The sequence below is a fragment of the Melozone crissalis genome, unplaced genomic scaffold (assembly GCF_028551555.1).
Source record: "Melozone crissalis strain CALT ecotype California unplaced genomic scaffold, PUWL_Pcris_2 ptg000012l_1, whole genome shotgun sequence".
Lineage (NCBI taxonomy): Eukaryota > Metazoa > Chordata > Aves > Passeriformes > Passerellidae > Melozone > Melozone crissalis.
The window spans coordinates 16,398,913-16,420,985 of record NW_026535790.1 but is presented as its reverse complement, the minus strand read 5'-3'; the positions used below and the strand labels follow the sequence as shown (position 1 = coordinate 16,420,985).

General features: G+C 45.0%; 1 protein-coding gene across 2 annotated transcripts; it reads right to left on the bottom strand.

The window, feature by feature from the left end:
* Nucleotides 1-1,856: 1,856 nt before the first annotated feature.
* IL21R (interleukin 21 receptor) lies at nt 1,857-20,315 on the bottom strand. 2 transcript variants are annotated; one of them, XM_054271281.1, is made up of 9 exons: nt 18,904-20,315; nt 12,142-12,216; nt 8,953-9,058; nt 8,135-8,331; nt 6,360-6,511; nt 5,781-5,958; nt 4,383-4,479; nt 3,482-3,563; nt 1,857-2,983 (listed from the first exon to the last, which is right to left on the bottom strand). In XM_054271281.1, exons 2-9 carry the CDS (start codon nt 12,194-12,196, stop codon nt 2,069-2,071), a joined length of 1,782 nt encoding a protein of 593 aa, XP_054127256.1. In that variant the 5' UTR covers nt 12,197-12,216; nt 18,904-20,315; the 3' UTR covers nt 1,857-2,068. The 2 variants fall into 2 exon arrangements, with proteins under 2 accessions (XP_054127256.1, XP_054127257.1); XM_054271282.1 differs by lacking the exon at nt 18,904-20,315 and having other exon boundaries at nt 4,383-4,476; nt 12,142-12,378.
* Nucleotides 20,316-22,073: the final 1,758 nt, after the last annotated feature.

Below are 22,073 nucleotides of genomic sequence, written 5' to 3'. Positions count from 1 at the left end.
TGCTTCAAATGGGAACTACTTCCCTTATTTTAATACCCTTGTGTCACACACTTGTTCATGAAGTCTGCCTCCTAGGGTGAGCAGAGATAATTTCCAGCCCAACATAACACCAAATCACCACCATCTATCAGATGTACAGCTACACAGTGTTCCAGTAACAGAAACAGTTCCTTCAGCAGTTCTGGGACTATCAATACAAATGGAAACAGAGCACACAGGACTGAGATGTAAAGGGCCCCAGAAAAACAAGCGAGTTTCTCCTTTAAGCAGCCTGGGGTCAGTTACCACAGTGCAGTTTCTGAAGTGAAAAGAGCTGCGAGATGAAGCTGCAGAAGACTGTGCTGAGACCACCAGAAATGCTTTCTGGTCCAGTACACATTTGCATCAACATGATCCCAACGCAAGCTGCCCTCATAGGATAGTGTGGGGCAGTCAGCTCTTCAGGGCAGCGGAGCTGGGGTGATTCTCTGCTGGATTCTCTGCTGCCTTGTGGAGGGCATGTGAGGGACCAGTAGCAGCAGGGAGCATGCATCAGCGCATGAAGACAGCTATTCCTATGACTTAGCACAGCACATGACAAGAAAAATGGAAAATAAGGAGGGAAGAAACCAAAGAAGCTAATATATCTCAGAGCAGTACCCAGGAAGCCACTGAGCTAGGGATGTACTGGGGGAGTAATAACTACATGGACAAAACTAAGTCATGTAGGCCCAAAATCAACATAAAAAATACCATGGCAGATCTGAACAATCAAACCAGAGAATGTGGATGCAATGCAGTACTGTCCCAGCACTCACCTATGAAAAAAACAGCTTCTCTTTACTACAGTGCTCTCCTCAGTTTAGGGAGCTGTGGGGTTGCCTATAGTCTCAGGTAAGAGAAGGGGGCGAGGGAAGGGAGTTTATTGGTATCACAGCAACAACAGATTATTACTACACTGCAAACATGCATCATTCACCACAAAGGTTCTCTCAAGATACGACCTTTTGGAGCCAAGCAGTCTATGGGTTAGTAGCACTATGTCTATGTAAGATGAAGGTCTTCACATTCAGTTTCAGTATTAGTCTTCAGTGACTTTTTAAGACATGTATCCTGAACAAATCAGAGATATGGAGATGCCAGAGAGAAAAACGGATTCAAGGTTACAGTGCAGTTTCATATTTGGCTTTATTAGCTAGCAGAAATTGCTCAAAATTTGTCCTACTGACCTGTTAACTGCAGCAGAGCAAGTCCAAGGCAGAAGTGGCAGGCATATCCAGGTAGGACAATGTTTCGATAATTTTGGCAAAATTCTAAAAGCTGCTCAATTAAAATGCTAGAAAAGTACAGGGAGAGAGTCTGACTCAATAGAAAAGCCAAGTAGTGAGAGCTTGTTTAGAATTATATATATATTGAAGTCTTTTCATTTGCAGACTCTACCTGGAAAATCTTTCTGAAACCTGAGTCGTGCTTAGTCTTTAGTACACACATTTCTGCAATGATTTCATAAGAATTAGTTTTGATCCCCATGGACCGGTCTGGAGCCAGTCTGTAATTAACAGACTATTACAGCTGAGTTTAAAGAGCCAAAGATAGTAGAAGGAAAAGTAACATCACATGTTGTTTGGAAAGGTAGGGGAACTTAAACATAGCAAACGTGCTTGCCATGAGTTATGATTCTAAGGTTCCATGTGCAGCCGAACTCTTAAGTCATGTGAGAATACCAGGGGAAATAAAGTTCTGTACTCTTTATAAGATTATTGCAAAAAAATTTTCATATCCATATAAGCCAAAGGATAATTTTCAAGGTACAGGTCCTTTTTTCTAACTTTTTTTTTTTTGACATCAAGGGAGGTTTGATCTGTGATTCTAAAAAAAAACAAAACCCAACAGAACTCAAGAACAATCAATCACAATAAATTTGAGACATTAATAGGATGAGTGGGAATAGAAACAGGTATATTTCTGTGGACCTAACAGGTGTCAACTTATGCAATAGAGCTTACACAAAGTAAACTTTTCTCTTCTGAATTTTGCTAGCCGTTTGCTCCTGGCACACTATGAAAAAGGCCCCACACTCATCCAGTCCTTAGTTTGTCTGTGTCCCACTGACAGGGCTCTCAGGGCGGCAGGAGACCCACTGCTTGACGTAGCTCCTTGTAAAGTCTTGCCCCTCTTGCTCAAGAGGGATGGACCCACAAATGGTCTGACTGTTTTGCCCAAATTCAGAGTCAACTGGACTTCCACAGTCTGAGTCTACAAAGCCACTGTCAATAGTGTCCAAATCTACACAGATCAAAGGATAACTGTCACCAGGCTTTGTATTGTGAGGGAAGAAGTCATAGGAGCCTTCACTGTAGGAAACACTTTCACCATCAGGAGAGGGTAGAGAACCTGGATTTTCCAAATCCCACTGATAAGGCTGCAAGCAAAGGGCTTCTAGGATGCTCCCCACACCTCCTTCCACTCCCCTTTCTCCTTGCTGGTTGACTGGGACACTTGTGCTCCTCAGGTGGTCTGTGGACACAGAGCCTGAAGCAAGTATTTTGTCCTGTGTACTCAGATCAGCCAAATGTAAGTCACCGGATATCTTTCTGTCTTCCTCATCAAGGTTAACCTTGGGGTAACCGGGTTCTCCAGCACTATCATCTTCCTTGTTGGCATGGTCATGTTCCTTGTACACATGATTACAGCTGCACTGGCAGTTACAAGATGTAAATTCATCAGCCACAGTCACTGTATCAATTGACAAATGCCCATATGACTGGTCCTCAGTCCCATCACTGCTGTTTACACTGCACCACGGTGACTGGCTACCATGACCTGGGGTAGTCAGGCAAGACACACAGGGCTTGCAAGGCAGATTCTTTCTTAGCTCATGCAGCTCTTCCGGTGGGGTGCTGTTGGAAGGATGCATGGTGTAAACTTCTAGGACTTCTGGAAGGACTATTCCCCATTCAAAGAAATCAAAGGTCATTTTCATATGGGATGCACCAACCCACTTCTGCAGAAAAAGAAACACAGGGAGAGGTTAGGTTAGCACCACAAGGTTTGAGGTTCCACAGAAATAACCAAATTTCTTACACATTTGGAGGCACATAAATTAAATTCACTGACTCCTCCAATATAACAGGAGGATGCTGTTATTATGGGATATGGGCAACTGCAGGAGAATTAATTGAAGTAATTGAAAATAATTAGCTCTGAGAGCTTTGTGGTTTTCTCTGACACTCCCGACAGGATCCCAGGCTTCAGAAATCCCATGAACTCAACTCACACATTGAGACAGCACTTACAGAGAATAAAGAGTATAGATGTAACAAAGATTTTCATGGCACTGAACAGATACTGGAAAGCTGTGGTTCTTATATCTGGAGACGTTTGGCATTCCTTTGAAATAGATTTCTCCTTCTACTGCCCTAATGAAAATCCCTTGTTCAAGATAGCATGATGGCCTTTTAGTTTGCCATGTACTCCACTCACTTGAGTAGCCCATTTATACCTTAAAATCTCCATTATGAGCCATGTAAAGAGGTTTGAAAAAGGGAGCAGGGTCTGGGATGCAAGCCATCTTCTTCCACAAGCTGGAAGAGAGAAGAGAAAGGCTTTGGGGTTAGTTACACATTACAAATGCAAATCAAGGCATCTCTAGATCCATTTCAAGCAACTGGAATCACTTGCCCAGCCTTGTGAGTTAGCAACAGCTGAGGTTCCAAGGATGTCTTATGCTGCCAGAGTAATCTAATAGCCTTTCTTGTGAAGCTCACTAGAGGCGAGACCTCAGCACTTGCACACACACATTCACACTGAGGTAAGAGGTTCCAGTTTTTTTCCTTCCTGGAAAAGCACTACATGCTAGAAATGCATTTTCACTGAGGCTGAGCTGGTTTGTGGTCTGCAGGCCAGACCACAAACCTATGCGATTCTTCTGTGGACCTAGGCTGTGCCAGCCCTATTGCTGCACCGGTCCAGCCCTCCTCCATGTCAGCATCCCATATCTCTTCAAGGGCATAAGAAGCCTCTGAGAGGGACAGAGGCCTCCAGCCAGCATTGAGAGACCTATGTCAGCTTTGGAAGGGGGCAGCTCTGGCTACTGTGCTCTATTTGGCAACTGCAGAGCACAGACAAGACCAGGAGAACAGCTCAGAAGGCTGTGTGGCCCTTGCTTCATGCCCACGTGCCACCATCTTGGCCCAGCCAGCCACTGTGACCCAACAGAGTCACAGTGAAAAGCAAGTCACTGGGGGCAGCACATCAGCCAGTGACCATTCCTGGCTGTCCCACACAGGTTCTTAGCTGCCCACTCATAGATATACAAGACTCAAGGAAGGCTGCATGTGAACACCCCATCTTTAACAAGGCAGAATAAAAGCATTGACTTCTGCCTCCTGAAGCATTCTTACCTCTGCTGTTTGGCCAGAAATGTTGTGATTGAAGCCATGATTGCCACGACAATACCAAACAACAACAGCCATTCCATGCCTGCTGTCTGTGTCACTGCTGGAGAAAGAGACAAGGTCATTCAGGCTCACCTTGCATTTATATCCTGATCAATAATCAGGAGATGGTGAGGGGGAAGAGAGAGGGTTTTTGAAATGCAAAGTGTTGTCAAGCATTGGAATGGACTGCCCAAGGAAAAGGTGGAGTCACTATCCTTGGAGATCAAGAGACTGGACATCGCTCTTACTACTATGGTCTAGTTGATTAAATGGCCATCAGTCAAAGGTTGGACCTGATCATCTTGAGGTCTTTTCCAACCTAAATGATTAATTTCTACCCCAGATTCTCTCATTGGGATACTGAGGCTGTCACCTGGGCATCTGTACTCCAGACAGGTTTGATTGAGGGTGCTCAGTGATGACTGCATCAATGAAAGGAGCAGCACACCAGCTGCCCTATGACTTGGCTGCACAACAGACAGCCAACAGTTAGGGCAGGACAGCTCCTTCCCACAAAGACCCCTGCTGTTCTTACTCCTGGTTAGGGAAACCTCCACAGATGATCTGTGAAGTGAAAGAGTGCAGCTGATTAGAGACAGGTGTTGACTAGATGACGGCTTGGTAGCTGCTCTCCACCTGTGATGAAAAGCAGCATCTTTGAGATCCAATACTCAGATGTCCCTTAGCAAATGGAGCCTGGCCATGCTGCCATTGCACCAGGTAAACCCTGTAATACATCAGTTTGAGCTGCAGAGCAGTGAGAGCAGAGAAGCTCAGCACATACTGCTGGCAGTGATCACAGTAATTTTGCACCTGCTCTATTGGAGCAAAGGCTCCTTATTTCATAACCTCTGCTCCACCATGACAAGCATCACTGTACTTCCATATACTGTGAACTCCCTGCAGAGTACTGCAGAGTGGTGGCTACCAAACAAAACATCCAGACCCAGCATGACCCAACATCACAGTCCAGACACAGAACTCAGGTTTGAGAGCAGGATCCCCCTTCCCTCAGCTGAAGACAACACTAAGACCCAGTAGAGGAGATCTCTCCCATTTCTGAAAGCTGCAAATAGGACCCTGGACATTTGACACTGAAAAGGTAGCTAGAGGCTGCGCTCCTGCAAGTGGTATCCAAATGTACAGCAACTCCACAAAACGCTCTTTCTTTTGCCACACTGTGAGAACGTCAATACTGACAGCCCAGGCTTGGGGTTCACATAACCAGTAAGGAAGCTAATCATACCTGTCTTCACTGGACTGTTTAAAATTTGTTCTAATTAATTAGATTTTATTAAATTTCTGAAAGCATTCTCTGACACTGGACTAATTGAAAGGGCAAGGAGATCTGGCAGCATGTACCGGCAGGGCTGGTTTTCAGTGACAGCGGAGAACTCCATTCACTCCAAAAGCCACCATAGTCACTGTCTTCCCGGGGTCTAGCTCTCACTTGGAACTCGTACTCAGTGTCCGCCTGTAGTTCCCATGGCAGGATCACCAATGTCCGTTTATCTTCATGAACAGCTTTAGTCTTCTGAGTCTGTGAATGATTAAACACCAAACACTAGAGTGACTGCTCTTACTTTGCTCACACTGCTGCACAATGAGGATGCCTGCAAAGTAACCTCTTCTGCTTTCATGTTGTTTCTGCAAGGCCATGCTCTGACTGGTCAGCAGCTACATGCAATCCTGGGGGAGCCTTCCAGGCAGGACAGCATGAGAATCAAATGAATTATCAGTCTTCCTCACAGGATCTAATACTTCTCACACAGCTTCTGCATCTCAATTAATTTTTGGATTTTCCTGTTTTCAGCCCAGTCAAGCAGAGACATTTTTTCTAAATTATGAAAACTTTTTTCCCACCAGTGCTGCTGTCTTAGTTGTGCTGGCCTTCTCTTTTCTGGTACACCCTAGTTGATGGTAAACTGACATCTCACTTACCTCCCAGGTGTCAGTTCTTCTTTTGTAACGCAGCTGATACTCCAGCTCCTCATTCAAAAAGTCGAAGGAAGAGTTCTGGTAGATGGTTTCCCAAGAAATATTGTAACCCTCTGAGAACAAAGCGGTCAGGTTGAATGGAGGCTGTGGTTTTACTGAAAGACAGGATGGTGTTATACAGTTAAGAGATGGCCCAACATGGTAACAGCAATGCAGAGCGAGTAGGGAACAAAGCTGCCCTAGCAGTGGTGGGCCTTCCTACACTACAGAACATCCACAGCATTCCTGTCCTCAGCCATGCATGGAACCCCACATGTGAGGAATATAATGAAGTCAGGACCACATTTCTCTGAATATATCTTCTGCTTGTCTCTGAAGCTCCTCATTGCCTATGGAGAAGGAAAGATAGTACACAGAGCTAATAAACTCCTGGGGGATTATGTAAAATGTAGATCACCTTGTTCTTCTCATGACATAAAAGAACTCTGTGTAGTCACGATCACTCACAAGACTGGGGAAATACCCCTCAATGTAACAGAGTCATGAGGAAAAGTTGAGGCTAGGAGACACTGCATAAACCCACTGCAATTCCATGCCCCATCTGCTCAAGAAGCAAGCTATTGTATCCCTGCAGGGAATGTTCATATACTGAAAAGCAGTAGTGCAAAACTCCAGCAGTCTGCAGGGCTCACCGCTGAGCTATGATGCCTTTGGATGAGGGCCTCTAGGAGATATGCAAAGCACCACTACCCAATCTCTAGTCTGTCAGTGGGAGTAAGGAGGCTTCCTGAAATGTTAAGGCATTTGCCAAAAAGATGACGTTTCTCAAGTAAAGTTTCAGAAGAAGCCAAATAGAAAAATCCTTCTCCTACATCTGCCTGATACCCATCTGCCTGGCTCACCACTCCTTTTTTCTCATTTTGATACACAGCCCAGAACTTACCAGCATTCCACCAAGTCAGCTCATGATTGCATTCCGTCTGCGTGTCATGCAGGAGAAATGACTAGGAATTGCCCCAGAAAGGGGAACTGCCACATCCAGTACATCTGGGAAACCTTGTGCCACCCAAAATAATGTCATGTTGATTCAGGTGTCCACTGCAAAAGCCTTTTGAGAGCCTCCAGCTCCTTGGATATTACAAGAGAGCTCTAGAAAGACTTTTGACAAGGGCATGTAGTGATAGGACAAGGGGGAATGACTTCATACTGACAGAGGACAGGGTTAGATGGGATATCAGGGAGAAAATCTTCTCTGTAAGGGTGGTGAGGAACTAGCATAGGTTGCTCAGAGGAGCTGTGGCTGCTCCATCCCTGGAAGCATCCAAGATTAGGTTGGATGGGGCTTGGAACAACCTTGGTCTAGTGGAAGGTGTCCCTGCCCATGGCAGGAAGTTGAGCTGAATGATCTTTAAGGTCCCTTCTAACCCAAACCATTTTAAGGATTCTGTGATTTGTGACATTTGTTATAAAGTAATTCCTCCTGCCCTTTAGAATCTAGCCAAGAACAAGCTCTTGCATAGCCTAGGTATGAGATTGGTCTAAGGTGGATATTTATCACCTACTGCTTCATGGGGAAAAGGAATTTCCACACAAAAAGCATGGAACAAGCCAGCTTGAAGCTCAAGCATAATAGCAATAATAAGAGTACAGTGCTTTCTGTAGATGAATGTACAGCAAACATAGCCCCACACTGCTTGCTGCCACTTTCATCCTTGTCCAGACTATCCTAGCACATAAAGTCAAAGAGTATTTATGGAATTCACCATTTTTGTACTTACTGTTGTCTGACAAATAAAATTCTTTGGAAAGCACGTGCTGCCTATCAGCTATCTGCGTAACATCCACCTGGACTTTGGTATCTGCTAGGAGTTCAGTCATGTCCACAGTGCACATGTACTGTGTGTGACTGGTGTTTTTTGACAATTGCACGAGACTGCAGGCTGCCACAGTATTTTCTGGATCTTCCTCGGGAACCCTAAAAAAGCCAAAATAAAGAAGTCTGCATGTATTACATGCGGTAGTTGGATTAATTTGTTGCTGAACCACCAGGCACAGGAAATTATTAAAATGAAAAATCAACATCTTCAAATAAAAAATTATCTTTGAATTTCAAAACATTTTTTTCCCTTTCTACTTGCTCAGCTTAGCATCTTTGAGAGAAATAAGAAAGTGTTTCTGGAAAGGAAAGGTGCTCCTCAGGGCTACACAGCCCAAGACTGCATCCACTTCCTTGCTGGGACAGAACAGCAGCAGACTGGACAATCTACATGAGCCCTGCCAATGCACAGAGGTGATATTTCACTTTTAACAGCAGCAAAGGGCAAGGTATTCCCATGGTAGCAGAGAAGGCAATGCTAAGGAAGTTGGAACCAGCATAGCAGTCAGCAGCAAGAAGCACAGTCAGTGCAGACAGGAACCAGGGGTCCTTTGCTAGGGAAGAAGTCAGTTTGTAACTGCGGTGCAAAAACCAAGTAAAAAACCAGCATGGCAGCAAAACCAGGATTTCTCCCTAACAAAGAGGACAGAAGGTCACCGCTGTGCTATGGCCATATAGAAGCTTCTGCTAACTGGACTTGCTCATCCCACCAAGACATACCATGTAGCAGTGAGATTGTATGAACCAGCACCCAACTCATCTCGCAGGATACAGGACAGCGTCTGTACATAGTCCACAAAACAAGTGAGGCTTTCACAACACACAGCTGTAGGTTTGGAAAGAGAAAATGCAATATCAACTTCTGTGATAAATCAACATATGCACTCCTCAGGATTCCCACTATATCTGAAGGAAACAGACCAGTCTCTGACAACCGCCCTCCCTCCCACTGAAAGTCTCCAGTTTTGGGGCATAAGACATGTTCCAACTCTACAGGGTGACAAGTCATTGACGGCAAGATAAGTGTCAAACAAAAACCTATTAAAAACGCTGTAGCAGCCAAAATCAGGAAATGCCCAAATTGGGACTCCTGTAGAATCACTACAGCAGAGTCACATATTTCTGCAGGAATCTTAGCTTATATGGCACATAGAAGAGGCCTAAAACCCAGTAAGAAACAGTAGCATATTCAAACATTTTAATGATACCACTTTCAAAATTGAGTACTGTTCATTGCTAGTCTAGTTTTCATTGTACATCTACATAGCACTTTACACATTTTTTCGAGTGCTATTTTAGTAATTTTTTCTTTGCCATTCTCTTTTCTGTTTTCTAAAGCTTGATATCTGCAGTATCAATACTTTTTATGTCCAGCTCTAGGATCTTGAAGTACATTTTTAATGAAATTTGGGAATAAAAATACTGCAAATTTGTAGTTACTGTAATTTCTACAAAACATTCCGATAAGCACAATTTATTAATTACAGACTTCTCAAGAGAACTTGAAATGCAATTGTAGAACTTATACTGGTCATTAGGAAAATCAAGTAATTTTTTGAAAGTGGTCACAAAACAGCATTTGTACTCTTCTACTTGCTCTGCAGGAGCTCTGCTCAGAGAGCGCGTGCTTTGTAAAAGTACAATTGTCCTGTACATAACACACTTATCTCCCTGGATTTCAAGGCAGGTAAGATAGTAGCACAGTGAGAAAGGTCTGCATTGACAAGTCCCCTCCTGACAGCTCCCTGGGCTGACAAGAACCACCACCATTACACTAGGAAATGGCTGAATGAGGAAAGGCCAGCAGGTGATGCAGCATGCCATGCTGGTTCAAACCATGCCTACTGCGGTGACCATTCATTTCTAACATGTAAAGTAGTACCCATTTTCGATGGGAATAAAATGCTCTTCACCTAGGAAAACCCTCATGATTGTTACATCCATACTTAAATCAAGCATGTGTCCTCCCCTACTGTAAAGGCTGCTCCCAGCCTCCTGAGAACACACTACTTTGCAGCCATCAGGCAACCAAACCCTTTGATGCTAACCATGCCGCAAGCTCACTTCCCTTTGTTGTTCTGCTGCTTTCTTGGTTAGAGAAGCTGCACTCCCTGCTTCCTCCTCCCCTGTTGCAACATGCTTATGTCCAGAGTGTTGTTTGTTAACGTGATATGCTCCACAACCCCAATGGCCAATCTTACAGCTGAAGCTGCACACAGGGAACCACCATGGAACGCAGACAGTGTGTGCAATGAAGGACCAGAAACATCGGTTCTGCCCTCCAGAATTAACAGCTGTCCACACAAACAGGCTGCCTGCATTGGCAGTCACAACCAACAGCAGGCGTGTCCAGCGGAGGGTGCAGCCTCCTTCTAGGGTGGGGTAAGTCCAGAGGAAAACAAAGTCCAACTTTTCCCTGCTGAAGTCATCCAACATTTACTTCCTAGTCCTCACATATCAGAGCACATGCTATTCTCCCTACACAAGCTCTGGGCAGCACTCAGATTTGCATACAAAATCCTTCTTAACCCAAAGGTTTAGGATGGTGGCAGAAGAAATTTGGGGATATTTGCAACAGATTGGTCCCAAGGATGTACATATGATTTTTTTAAACCTTTATTTTGACTTTTTAATTTCATACTGACTTCAGAATTCTTTTTTAAATTTTAACTAAGTTCTCACACTTTATTTTGAACCCTCAATAGACTCTTCTGAGGGTCCTGGACCAAGGGCTGTTTAGTCCAGAATCCTAAGCAACTTTTTCTCTTTTAGCCTAACTTTACTCTCCTAAAAAAAAATGGGGTTAGGAAACTCTTGCATTCTTTTAGAAAGGGCAGCAAGTATTTATAGGTTATTAATCATCAGTAATTAGTGTTCTTCTAGGTTATTATGTTGATTAGTCAAACAGATTACTATTCCTAGGTGGACAGACTACTCTTCCTAGGTAGCTGGTAAGTTGCAAGGGTATCTTTGGGCAAGACTCTGTTAAAAAAATTAAGATGACAGCTTTTCACTGGGAGAGGAATAATTAAGTATCCTAAAACCAATCAGTTAGATCTAGGATCTAGATCTAGGAGAAATGTCTCTCCTTGGCAGCTTCAGAAACAAAACTCAAATACTTTTAACAGTAAGATCTAGATTTATCGAAACTGAAATTAGTACATGGTAATTCCCTGGCTTGCATCACAGAAAACTTGGACCAGACATCATAGTGATCCCCTGTGATAGAAAGATATAATTCTGAATGCATCTTTTCTCCTTATTTAGGTCTGGGGCAGGTCCAATGCTTTGCCTACAAGCAGCAGGTAAGATACTAAACTTGCATGGTTCCCTGCAGACATGGCTGTCACTGCCTTTTTCTGTCCAGCTGATCTGTTCAGAAAGTGAGGTCTGAGTCAGCTGGAGTTTGCAGTGTGGGTAGGAGCCAGAAAAAAAAAGGGGGGGGCAGGGGGTGTGACTGTATGCACAGTCCAGTCCCAAGCAAAGGGACTCAGACTAGGAGAGGTTCACTACCCTGATCCTGGCTGACCAGACAACAGCAACCCTGGGGATATCCTGGTCTTGGCCACCAGAACCTTTTCTACAGCAAAGGGTACTTTTGGTGGGGGAAATCCTACTCTAATGTCACTAGGAGCCGTTTCAGTGCAAGGCAGGCACTGCCTCTGCAGGCTCTCCACGGGTGCTGCTCCCCAGAGCCGCATGCAGCCTGGCTGAGCTCTGCCCGGTGTGCACCTTCCTGTGCCTGCCCTCCACTCACCACTGCATGCAACTCTCTCGCCTAGGACCTCATCCTCCGCTTGCTGTCCCATGGCAACCTTGTGCCATGCACATCTCATCAGAACTGGCACGTATGGTCACTAAGATAAATCCTGTGGTTGTACAATCTGAAAGAAATATCTGAGGACTTACTGTACTGGAATAAAAGGCAGATGAAAATATTCTGGAGCCACGGTTTGTTCTTCATGGTGGTTCTCACTGGATGTCCTGGGGAAGAAAAAACAAAACAAAACAAAACAACCACAAACAATACTCCCACAATTTAGAGCTCTGCTCAGACATTTACTTGATTAAGGTTGAGGTGGAATTAATCTTGCTTTCATTTAAACATCTAAAAGTAGAGTGCCTTATTAACACAATTAACTTCAGCTCTTCTGTGTGTATGGGCTAAGGGGGTTATGACCAACAGCCTGCCAACTTGCAGGTCTGTGAAATCTTTCCTCTTTGCTAGCACATGCACAGAGAAAGCAGCAAACTGACTGCAGCACAGGCTATCCAGGCAACAAGAAAGACTCTTGTGCTAATTGCTAACCCATTTTTTCTTCATTGTATCTTGCAGCTAGGAATGGCTTGCCACTAGAAGTGACATTGCTGCAGATTAAATAGCTACACAGTGAATTGGCCAAATGGAGTCTGAATATCATTGTGGGTCTGTGTCAGGAAAGCTAGTGAGAACTCATTGATTTGGCCTACCTGTAGTTAAATAAGCATGAAATATCTAGTTAAGGGACTCCAGAAAGACAGACCAGAGAAAAAAAAGAAAAAAAAAAAAACCTAGACTCCCATGTAGTATACAAGAGAACAATGTATAGTACTGACTGCAGGGAAAGGCTGCCCTAATGGTATAGTGAAGAGAACCTACAAGAAAGTCTTCAGAGAAGATGACAGCAGGATGTTTAAAACAGAGGAAATGGCATCACATACAAATGACTGTTCAACCCAAAGCCCCTGCTCCAAGACAAAGCCCTCAAGTCATATAATGTATTTAAGGCTGTGTTTTCACAGCATTTAAATATTTATAGAAACACATGGATGTGCACAGAAAGACTTAAAATATGCTCTCAAAATATGCAGAGTATTGGCTTTGATATCTGGCACAGACTTCAGCACTGTTTTCTCAAGCTATTCTTAAATGGGGCAAGACTTTGGAGAAGCAATGTGTATTATTTTGGCAACATAATTTCATTGAAAGCAAGTTGCAAGGATGCATAGACAACAGGAAGGGCCCATTTGCCACGCCACATAGTGTGATCTACCCTTTTAATTAAAAAAACCATCACCACTTGTCCTGTTGCAACAGACTCTGCTAAAAAGTCTGTCCTTACCTTTCTTACTGGCTCCCTTTAAATAATGAAAGTTGCAGTAAGGTGTCCTCAAAGCCTGCTCTTCCCCAGGCTGAACAAGCCCAACTCTCTCAGCCTGCCATACATAGCAGAGGTACTTCAGCCCTTGAAGCACTTCTGTGGCCTCTTCTGGACTCAATATAGCAGTTCCCCATGCTCGTCACATTGTGGGGCCCAGACCTGAAGGCAGAACACCAGGCAGGGTCCCAAGAGAGCAGAGTAGAGGGGAAAAATCCCCTCCATCAGCTGCCCACACTACTGGGGAAGAACCCCAGGACATAGGAGTTTCTGGGCTACCAGCACATATGGCCTGCTTATGGACAGCTTTTATTCCACCACTGCCCCCAGGTCCTTGTCAGCAGAGCTGGTCTCAATCTGTTTGTCCCTCAGCCTGTATTCATATGGGGGGTTCAAGGTATTTAGGTCCTGGGGTGCCTATGCAGCATCTACCACAAGCAACAAATACCCAGGCAGTCACCCAGCAGAGAGAAACCCATGAAGCCTTTAAGACTTGGGGAACATTTGTGGAGTTTAAAAATTTCCCAGGTTTACTCAAATAATGAAAGCAAAACAAATTTAGCAGCCACCAGAAAGCCCCTGCAGCCTCATGTGAGCTCACAGATGTGCTCTCAGGGTGTCAGTGCCCAGGTGAGACTAGCAAGACTCATTCTGGAGGTGCCACAGACACAGGTGTCACACCCTGCTGTGGGAGCAATGATGCAGCTCTGCCCCTTCTTTCCTGCCAAACAAACCCTGCCCATGAAGCACTGTTCCAGCTCAGCAAGGAGCCCCAGACACCCGGCCATCCTCCCTCACCTGCTGCCACTGGCAGGGCAGACTCTACCTTTGTACTCCAGCCCTTCTTTCTGCATCACACATTGCCTTGAGTAAACACCTTTTCTTGACCCCTCTGGTCCAAGCTCTCCAAGTTTTCTCTGTATAATAACTTTCATCATTACCATTACTTTTGGTGGTGCAGTCCCTAGGCACTGAGATACAGTCCACTGTCTAACTCCATCTTGTGATCTCACCCATCTTCCACAGCTCTTCTCCAAATCCACATTCCTTTGAGGAAGGCCTGCTGTTATCCTGCTATCTGAGACTGGCTGCACCATGAGCCCATCTCAGCATCACTTAGTATTGTGACTGTCATGCTCCACACTCTTGGCCACCATAGAAAACAAAGAAAGGCAAATTGTGAAAGAAAAAGAAAAGAGAAAGGAAAAGGAAAGGGAAAGGCTGGGCCCTCCGAGAGGTCTGTAAACCCACCACTTATTTCAGAATCCAACTGGCAGGGCCTCTCACGCTTTGTATTCATGATATTGCACTAGCTCCCTGTTTTTATGCTTATTCCTGCCTAAATGAACAGACCAATGCAAGGAAAGTCTTTGCTGCCTTTACCTATTGGACTTTGTGGTTTCTTTCAAGGACCTCCCCTACTTTTCTTTCTCTGCTCAGATAATGGTACCATTGACCTGAAAGGACAGGCAGGACTTAACTGGAAAAAGTCAAAGCAAGGAGCCCAAGTAGATGATTGGGTAGATGTCTTACAGATTTACCAGAGACTGCCATTACACAACGGGGGGAGGTTAGCATACAGCCTTGTAATATAGAAGGAAGATTCATGAAGATGAGCACAGTAGCAAAAATAAGAAAACCAGTAGGATCTGCTAAAATACCTGAAATAAAGAGACAATACTTCCTCAGCTGGGATGCCACTGTTCCATCTCTTACCCTTGCCAATGCCCACAGATTAGTCCAACATTTATCTTCTTCTATTTCCACACCTCAGTGTGGTAGGAAGGGACTCTGACCTCTAGGAGCACCACAGACAGTTTCAGTACTGCTGAAACTGTCTGACCTCCTGGCTGTGCTCCAGATTGCTATGACAGGACATGGACAGACAAGATATGTGCAGAAGAGCTGGGAAAGCTGCAGCTCTGCAGCAGCCTCTTGGTGGTGTTTGATGCCAAAGACCTCATGACTTCAATGGAGATGTATAGCAGCCCTAATTCTAAAGCATGCTCCAGTGTCAGGCCCCCTGCAAGCTTCAATCCCAGTCTATTATTGGGGCCCCCACCTTTCCTACATCCCTCCATTTTTTACACCCTTCCCATTTGCTTTTATCTGTCAGCATGTGATCGTTAACCTGAAGGAAAGAAGGGCAGTGGGCAATGAGCAAAGGCAGGAACTTATTCCCAGTCTGGCATTAGAAAAGTCCTTTCTACCACCTCGTTTCATTTTCTCAGTCTGTGAAATGGGGACTCAGAATCAGTTTCATGCATCCTTGCAACACAGACACTTGTTATAAAATGTCAAACATTTTACAGCTGCCAAGTACCACATCTGCAAACTCTGTAATATCCTTATGAGATCACAGCAATAAAGCTGAGTAGCCATTCATAATATGGACATGTAAATGATGCTACAAGTTTTTAATATACCAGAGAACAGGAAATAGGACTAATAAAGACAGACATTTATGAAAATTATTTTTGTTAAGAATCTGGAAATATGATGCTATAAGCTGCCAAACATTGATGCAGTCTAAGCTGACAGTTTGAACTGTTTTCAGGGAATGTATGTACTTAAAACACAAAACAAAAAAAACCTGGAAAACAACAACAAAACACACAAAAAAAGGGGAAAAAACCCCAAGCAAACAAAAAAAAACCCACCACAAAGAAATCCCCCAAAAACAAACAAAAAACCCCCAAACTCCAAATCAAAACTAATTAAGAACTCAGTTTAAGTAAAAAAAAGAAAGGAAAAAAATATTTCCAAACATGAGAAAATTAATTTTTTGCACCCAAGCAAAAAAAGAGTGGAAGACACAGTCCACCAGTTATATGCCCAAATAAGCTTTCTTCTTGAAAAAAATCATTATCAATGCACACTGCCATCTAATCAGAAAGCTGAAGCAACAGGGAGACAAAGGGGTGCCCTGACTGTCCAGAGGCTAAGAGCAATGATGCTGGGCCACAAGGGCCACATCAGCTATAAGAAAGATTTACAGTGAAGCTGCAACATCAAGCAGGAACAAACTAGCAGCAGGGAGAGCTGCTGGAAACATGGATATTACCTGCCCTGTTCTGTGCATTTCAGCCCTCCAACACTTCCATGACCAGCCTGGTTAAATCATTACTGCAATTGCAGACCCCACCTGGAGAGCTGAGGAGCAGGTGGGGCTCCTTAGCACTGAGGAAGAGCAAAGCCGACTCGTGCACAACCAAGGGCCGGGTGTATTGGAATACACAGTGATAAGTGGAGATTGACGTCACCACTGTATCAGTATTACTGTGCCAACAGAAGGATGTGGTGAGAGGAGGTGATGAATTCAGGTCCAAACACCCACACAACATTTATTACTGTACTGTTCTGCTTTCTTACATGAGAAAAGGGTGGGAGAGCTGATAAAAACTCACAAGCCTCATATCTAAAAGGTCACAGTGGGGCTTAGATTTGTGCAGTGAGGAGGCATCAGTGTCAAGGTATTAGAGGGCTAAGCCAAACTGCATAGTACAGCATGTGCCACATTGGAGACAGTCAAAGACCACTGCATTCAGCTTCCATCCTTTCCCAAAATGGCCCAGGATCAGGGCAACAGCACCAGTCCTTAGACTACAGGCAGGGAGGTCATCTGGCTCCTACACAGGTGAGGGGCTCACCCCTGCTGTATCTCACGCCTGTGACTTGTGTCTGGGCCGGGTCTCTTTAGATGGCAAGGTTGGTGCTGAGGGAGGATCCACCAACTCACCTAATCGTACCTTTAAAGGGGCTTCAAGGAACACACACACACTCACTGTATTCTTGGACAAGAGGGAAATGAGCAGCACTGTGGAAGGATTTGGCACACACAATACAGCGTGAAGGTAGGAGGAGCTATGAGCAAGAATAAGGAACTGTAATAACCCAAGAAGACTGCAGCAGTGAAGTTGGCACAAAGCAGCAGGATGCATGACGAGGGAGCTCCATGTTAAGCCCTCCATACCTCTGACTCACCCTTTGAAAAACAGATGTTTTGGAATGTTCAGGCCATGGCAGGCAGCTCTTGAGCATGCTTGCCAGGCAGTTGCTGGTAACTGAGCTGGTTGCACACTGTCAGGGCATGCATGGTCGCATGAACTTAATCCAGAAGCTACTCCTCATTGTGTTTGGAGCGGCCTCTGTGAAAGACCAGCTCTCCCTTCTGCATGCTCTGAGGATCACTCACAGGCACAATGTCAGGCCCAAGCTTCTAGAAAACACTTGTCTCAGCTGATGGTGCCTGTGGGCTGTGGAGATTGCCACCTCTCAGGGTGCAGTGTGAGACAGTACAGGGTTAATGAGGCTGCGTGGCTAAGTCAGAAATTTCCCAGAAGTAACATCTTTCTGTTGTGAGGATAGCACACTAGGACAGTGGTGTAGCTTTTGCCCCCTGATTACACAGGACTCTCCAAGGTGTGCCAATATTGTTGATTGTGCAGAGGGAGGGAGGGAAAGAGCAGTGTGTCTTATCAGTCCAAAGAGTGATAGTCTGGCAGACACAAGCCATACTACTTTTAAACCATGCAATAATATGTATTTGATATTACAGAGCTAACTTTAAAAACAGGAACACTGGTAGCACTCTAAGACTAATAGCTTTATAAATTTAAACACATTGCACCAAAAGGCCTGTTTTTCTCAAATTTAACTCATAAAAAGTGTAATTTCAGCCTAGCCTGCAGCAATAATATTCACCAAGAAGCAAGCGTGAAGGGCACACAAGGGAAAGCTTGGAAGATTCTATTATTCATGACCCAAAACCATTTTGCCATCACTGGAAGAAGGGCAACATCATTGTGTATTTATCAGCAAGATAAATCATCGAAAAAACAACATTCAGAGCTGACAATTCTTTCTCTAGGATATAAAACCATTCATGCTTGGAGTTATCAGGTTCATGATTTGACGAAAAAGAGAAAAAACTCCACAGAAACAGTACTACCTCTGTACTTTCTTCCTGTCATAACAGAATTAAACCAATATTCCCAGCAGCATCAAAAATACAGACCTGGCATAACTTTAGAGTCAAAGGCACCATTACTGGCTGGTGACATTTAGGAGGAAGATAATCATACATTACAATTAGTGAAAAATGGCAGAAGGAACAGCTGAGACATGAGTAACAGTGTTCTACTGGAAGGGAAAGCAATAGAAGAAACCACCTCAAAGCTCAGGAAACAAGCTAAAATATGAATGAGCCAGGGAGAAAGCGGAGGTGTTAGTCAGCAAAGCAGCAGGTTGAAAAACACTGAAGCTCTAGAGGTGGTGGCTGTGAGCTGACACAGGATGCTGCAGGGGAGGGAGGAGTGCATTGCTTTCAGTCTGGGGAATACTGAATGTCACCTGCAGAGACCCCAGCATCCTGCCCTCCTTCCTCCCTTCTGCCTTTGCTAGTTATCTGTAGCCGTCAACACTGCGGTCAGCCTCTTGTTTTCCCCAATATCCATGGAGTCTGAACCCATACTCCATGAATGCTGTTGTAAAAGGACTTTGCTTTGGCTCTAGTCAGAGGAAAAGAGCTTACCTTCACAGAGCTGTAGCCATGTACGTCTCGCTCATAGGGAGGAGATTGCACAGAGGCTTGTATCTTCTCTTAGGAAATCACCCAACACATGCTGGTAAAGAGAAACAGGAATGACTGTGCTTGTGAACTCACCCTGACTATCTGGAACAGAAACCTACAGCTCTGCTCAGGCTCGAACCCAACATCTGCAGCTGCACCATGCAAAGCATGCCCAGAGCATCTCTGCACAAGGTCAGCAAGACTCACGCATTCCCACAGTGCTCACCTGAGCTGGCAGTGCTGGCAGAACTCCGTGCTCCTTCCACGCAGGTTGGCAGAAACTGACCCTCTTAAGGCAACATTGATCAGCTTGTCCCCAGATCTCTGCAACTGGGGACACACCAAGACCAGAACACTACTCCTGGCACACAGCTGTTCATGCCAAGATCCTCATCTGCATCTCATGGAGCTCTGTTTTACCACAGCTGTCAAAAATCAGCACATCCCACCTATCCTGCCTGGCTGCAGCTCTTCCATGCTTGGGGCTGGTGCAGCAATGGAGCGTGCCTGAGGCAGTTTCTGGCACCTGTCACAGGGTGAAAAACACACCAGCTGTCTTCAACCTCGGCTGTGGCAGCATGTGCAAAGCAAAGGCCTGACACAGCAAGCTGCAGGGGGGTGGCCAGCTGCATCTGTAAACCACAGAACATGCAGTCCTAATACATTCGGTGACTTCTCATGCCACTGGCAGCAAGTGACGTGCCTGTAGGAGAAAAGGCAGGAAGGGAGTGGCTTCTCAGAAAAGCCACCCTTGTAGCCCCCATCCACTATAAAATCTTGCTACACAAACCCAATATAGGAGCAGAGCCAGAGTTGTACGAACAGCAGTTCTTACAAGTTGTTTAAGTTTTTAAGTTGCAAGAAGAGCAAAGGCGGCTTGACCAGAAGTGGGAAGAATTCCTAATACTTCTGAACAATGGTGTCTGTTGCAGGGGCACAGCATAGCTCAGAATGAGGCCATGAAATAGTCAGCACAGGCCAAACTGTGTATCCTAATTCTTGCTATAGCAGAGGAAACAAGGCATTTCATGGCTTCATTGCCCCCGGTCATGTTGTGGAGCAGCATGCTATGTGTTTCTGAAGCACCTCAGCCAGGCAGTGGAGGGGAAAGACCAGGCAGCAGTGAACTGCCCTGCACAACCTTCGAGCCCAGGGCCTGCCAGATGTGCACTGGTCAGCACTTGCAGCACAGTACAAGACACCTCTTCCAGACCTCAGCTGGCTGTTTACCACAGGCACTGGCTCCACGGCCAACGCACATCTGGTTCTCACAGAAACTCCCTAGGGCGTCAAAACAAGAACTGGGGACTGGTTATAAGGCTGACCCAGGCGTGGAAATTCTACCCCCAGAATGCCGTCCAGTGCTTTCTCACCTCATTATAATTCTTGCTGCTGTGTGGGTGGCTCATTGCAAGTGAAACCAGCACAAGCTGAGCTGGGGAGAAGCAGTCAACCTCAAACCCTTCAGCTTATAGTGAATTTCCCCATTTCTAAGAGCTGGGGAAACAGCACCAAGTAGGAAAATCCCAGTGCTACGTATTAGTCAACAACTTGGTAGCCTTCAATCAGAGGACAAATACCACACTGTTATGAATGCCCTGCTCTTTATGATTGGGTAGAGACAGGATGAAGAAAGTGGCTGATCCATCACTAAACTGGGACAGGAGCTCCTTAGGATGCCTGCCGTGCTCCTTGGAGTGGGGCGGGTCTAGCACAGAAATCCCTCTACCAAAGACAGATTGTGGCTGACAGGCTGTACTGTAACAGCTCTTGCCATGACAATTGCCTCTCTGCATTCAGAATACAGAATCTTAGGCCTCATGCAAAGATGATCAGTTTTACAGACAGCGTTCTAAGAGCAAAAAAGACCTAAACAGCTGTTCCTCCCCTCATGCATCTAAACATGCCACAGCAGTCAGTTCCCCATTCTGTTCAACTAGGCCTGTTGCCAGTTTTTCTTCTCTTTCATCTTGCAATCTTACTTGAAGAGACAGTATGGACATTTCAATGTTATAGAAACATTGAAATGGATGGGCAGATTGGAAACAGGACAGCAAAAAGAACAAATAGAGCAAAGCACCTTTGGCCAGAGTTCTGCAGAGATGTAAACTTCCTCTCAACAAGCTTGTCACAAGGAATGAAAACACTCAGGATTCAGCAATCCAGCTGTGCTGCTGATAGCTGTTAGGCACTCTGGGAAAACAGGCCAACGAATGGCAATTCATTAGGCTTTGGTTGTGTTAGTGAAGTAACTGGAAAATGCTCTCTTCATCACTTGACTGTGTTTTTCCTTTGTTTTGGAGCAATCTGCTTAGAAAGACAACAGTCCTGCAGTTGAAAACCAACCAGTTCACTGGTCTCCTTGCTTTTTTTACCAGAAAGTTCCTTCTGAACTTGTGACTTTGGTGCAGTAGGAGAGGCCTTGAGGGCTGTTGCCATGACTGCAAGGTCTCAGTCACAGAAGCATGCTGAAAGAAACGAAAATTCCAGGTAATGTGAGATCAAGATACATCATCATGTGGGAGCCTGGGGCAGACCTTGAATTCGGCAGTCTGCAGAGGTGAGAAATGATCTTGTGTGCATGCATGGGCAACAATTAGTAAAAATTACCGATTTTTTTGTAAAAAATAGGCAGCAAGTGACGTGCCTGTAGGAGAAAAGGCAGGGAGTGGCTTCTCAGAAAAGCCACCCTTGTAGCCCCCATCCACTATAAAATCTTGCTACACAAACCCAATATAGGAGCAGAGCCAGAGTTGTACAAACAGCAGTTCTTACAAGTTGTTTAAGTTTTTAAGTTGCAAGAAGAGCAAAGGCAGCTCGACCTTTGCTGCTAGAAGTGGGAAGAATTTCTAATACTTCTGAACAATGGTGTCTGTTGCAGGGTGAGCCAGACAGCTGCCCCCTCAACCCCACTGTCTGTCTCCAGTTTTGGGTTATACAAAGACATACGAACAGGGATCCCCCTTCTCTGAGAGTTAGTTCCATTTCACCAAAGAAAGACTGAAGGGAGAGAAAAGGAAGAATAACCCCACACAGAAAACCATCATATGGGAATGTGCGGACTGGAAGGCATAGCTATGTTGAACAAAAAAGCCAGGGAAAGGCAAAATGGAGCTGGGGCTCAACAGAGA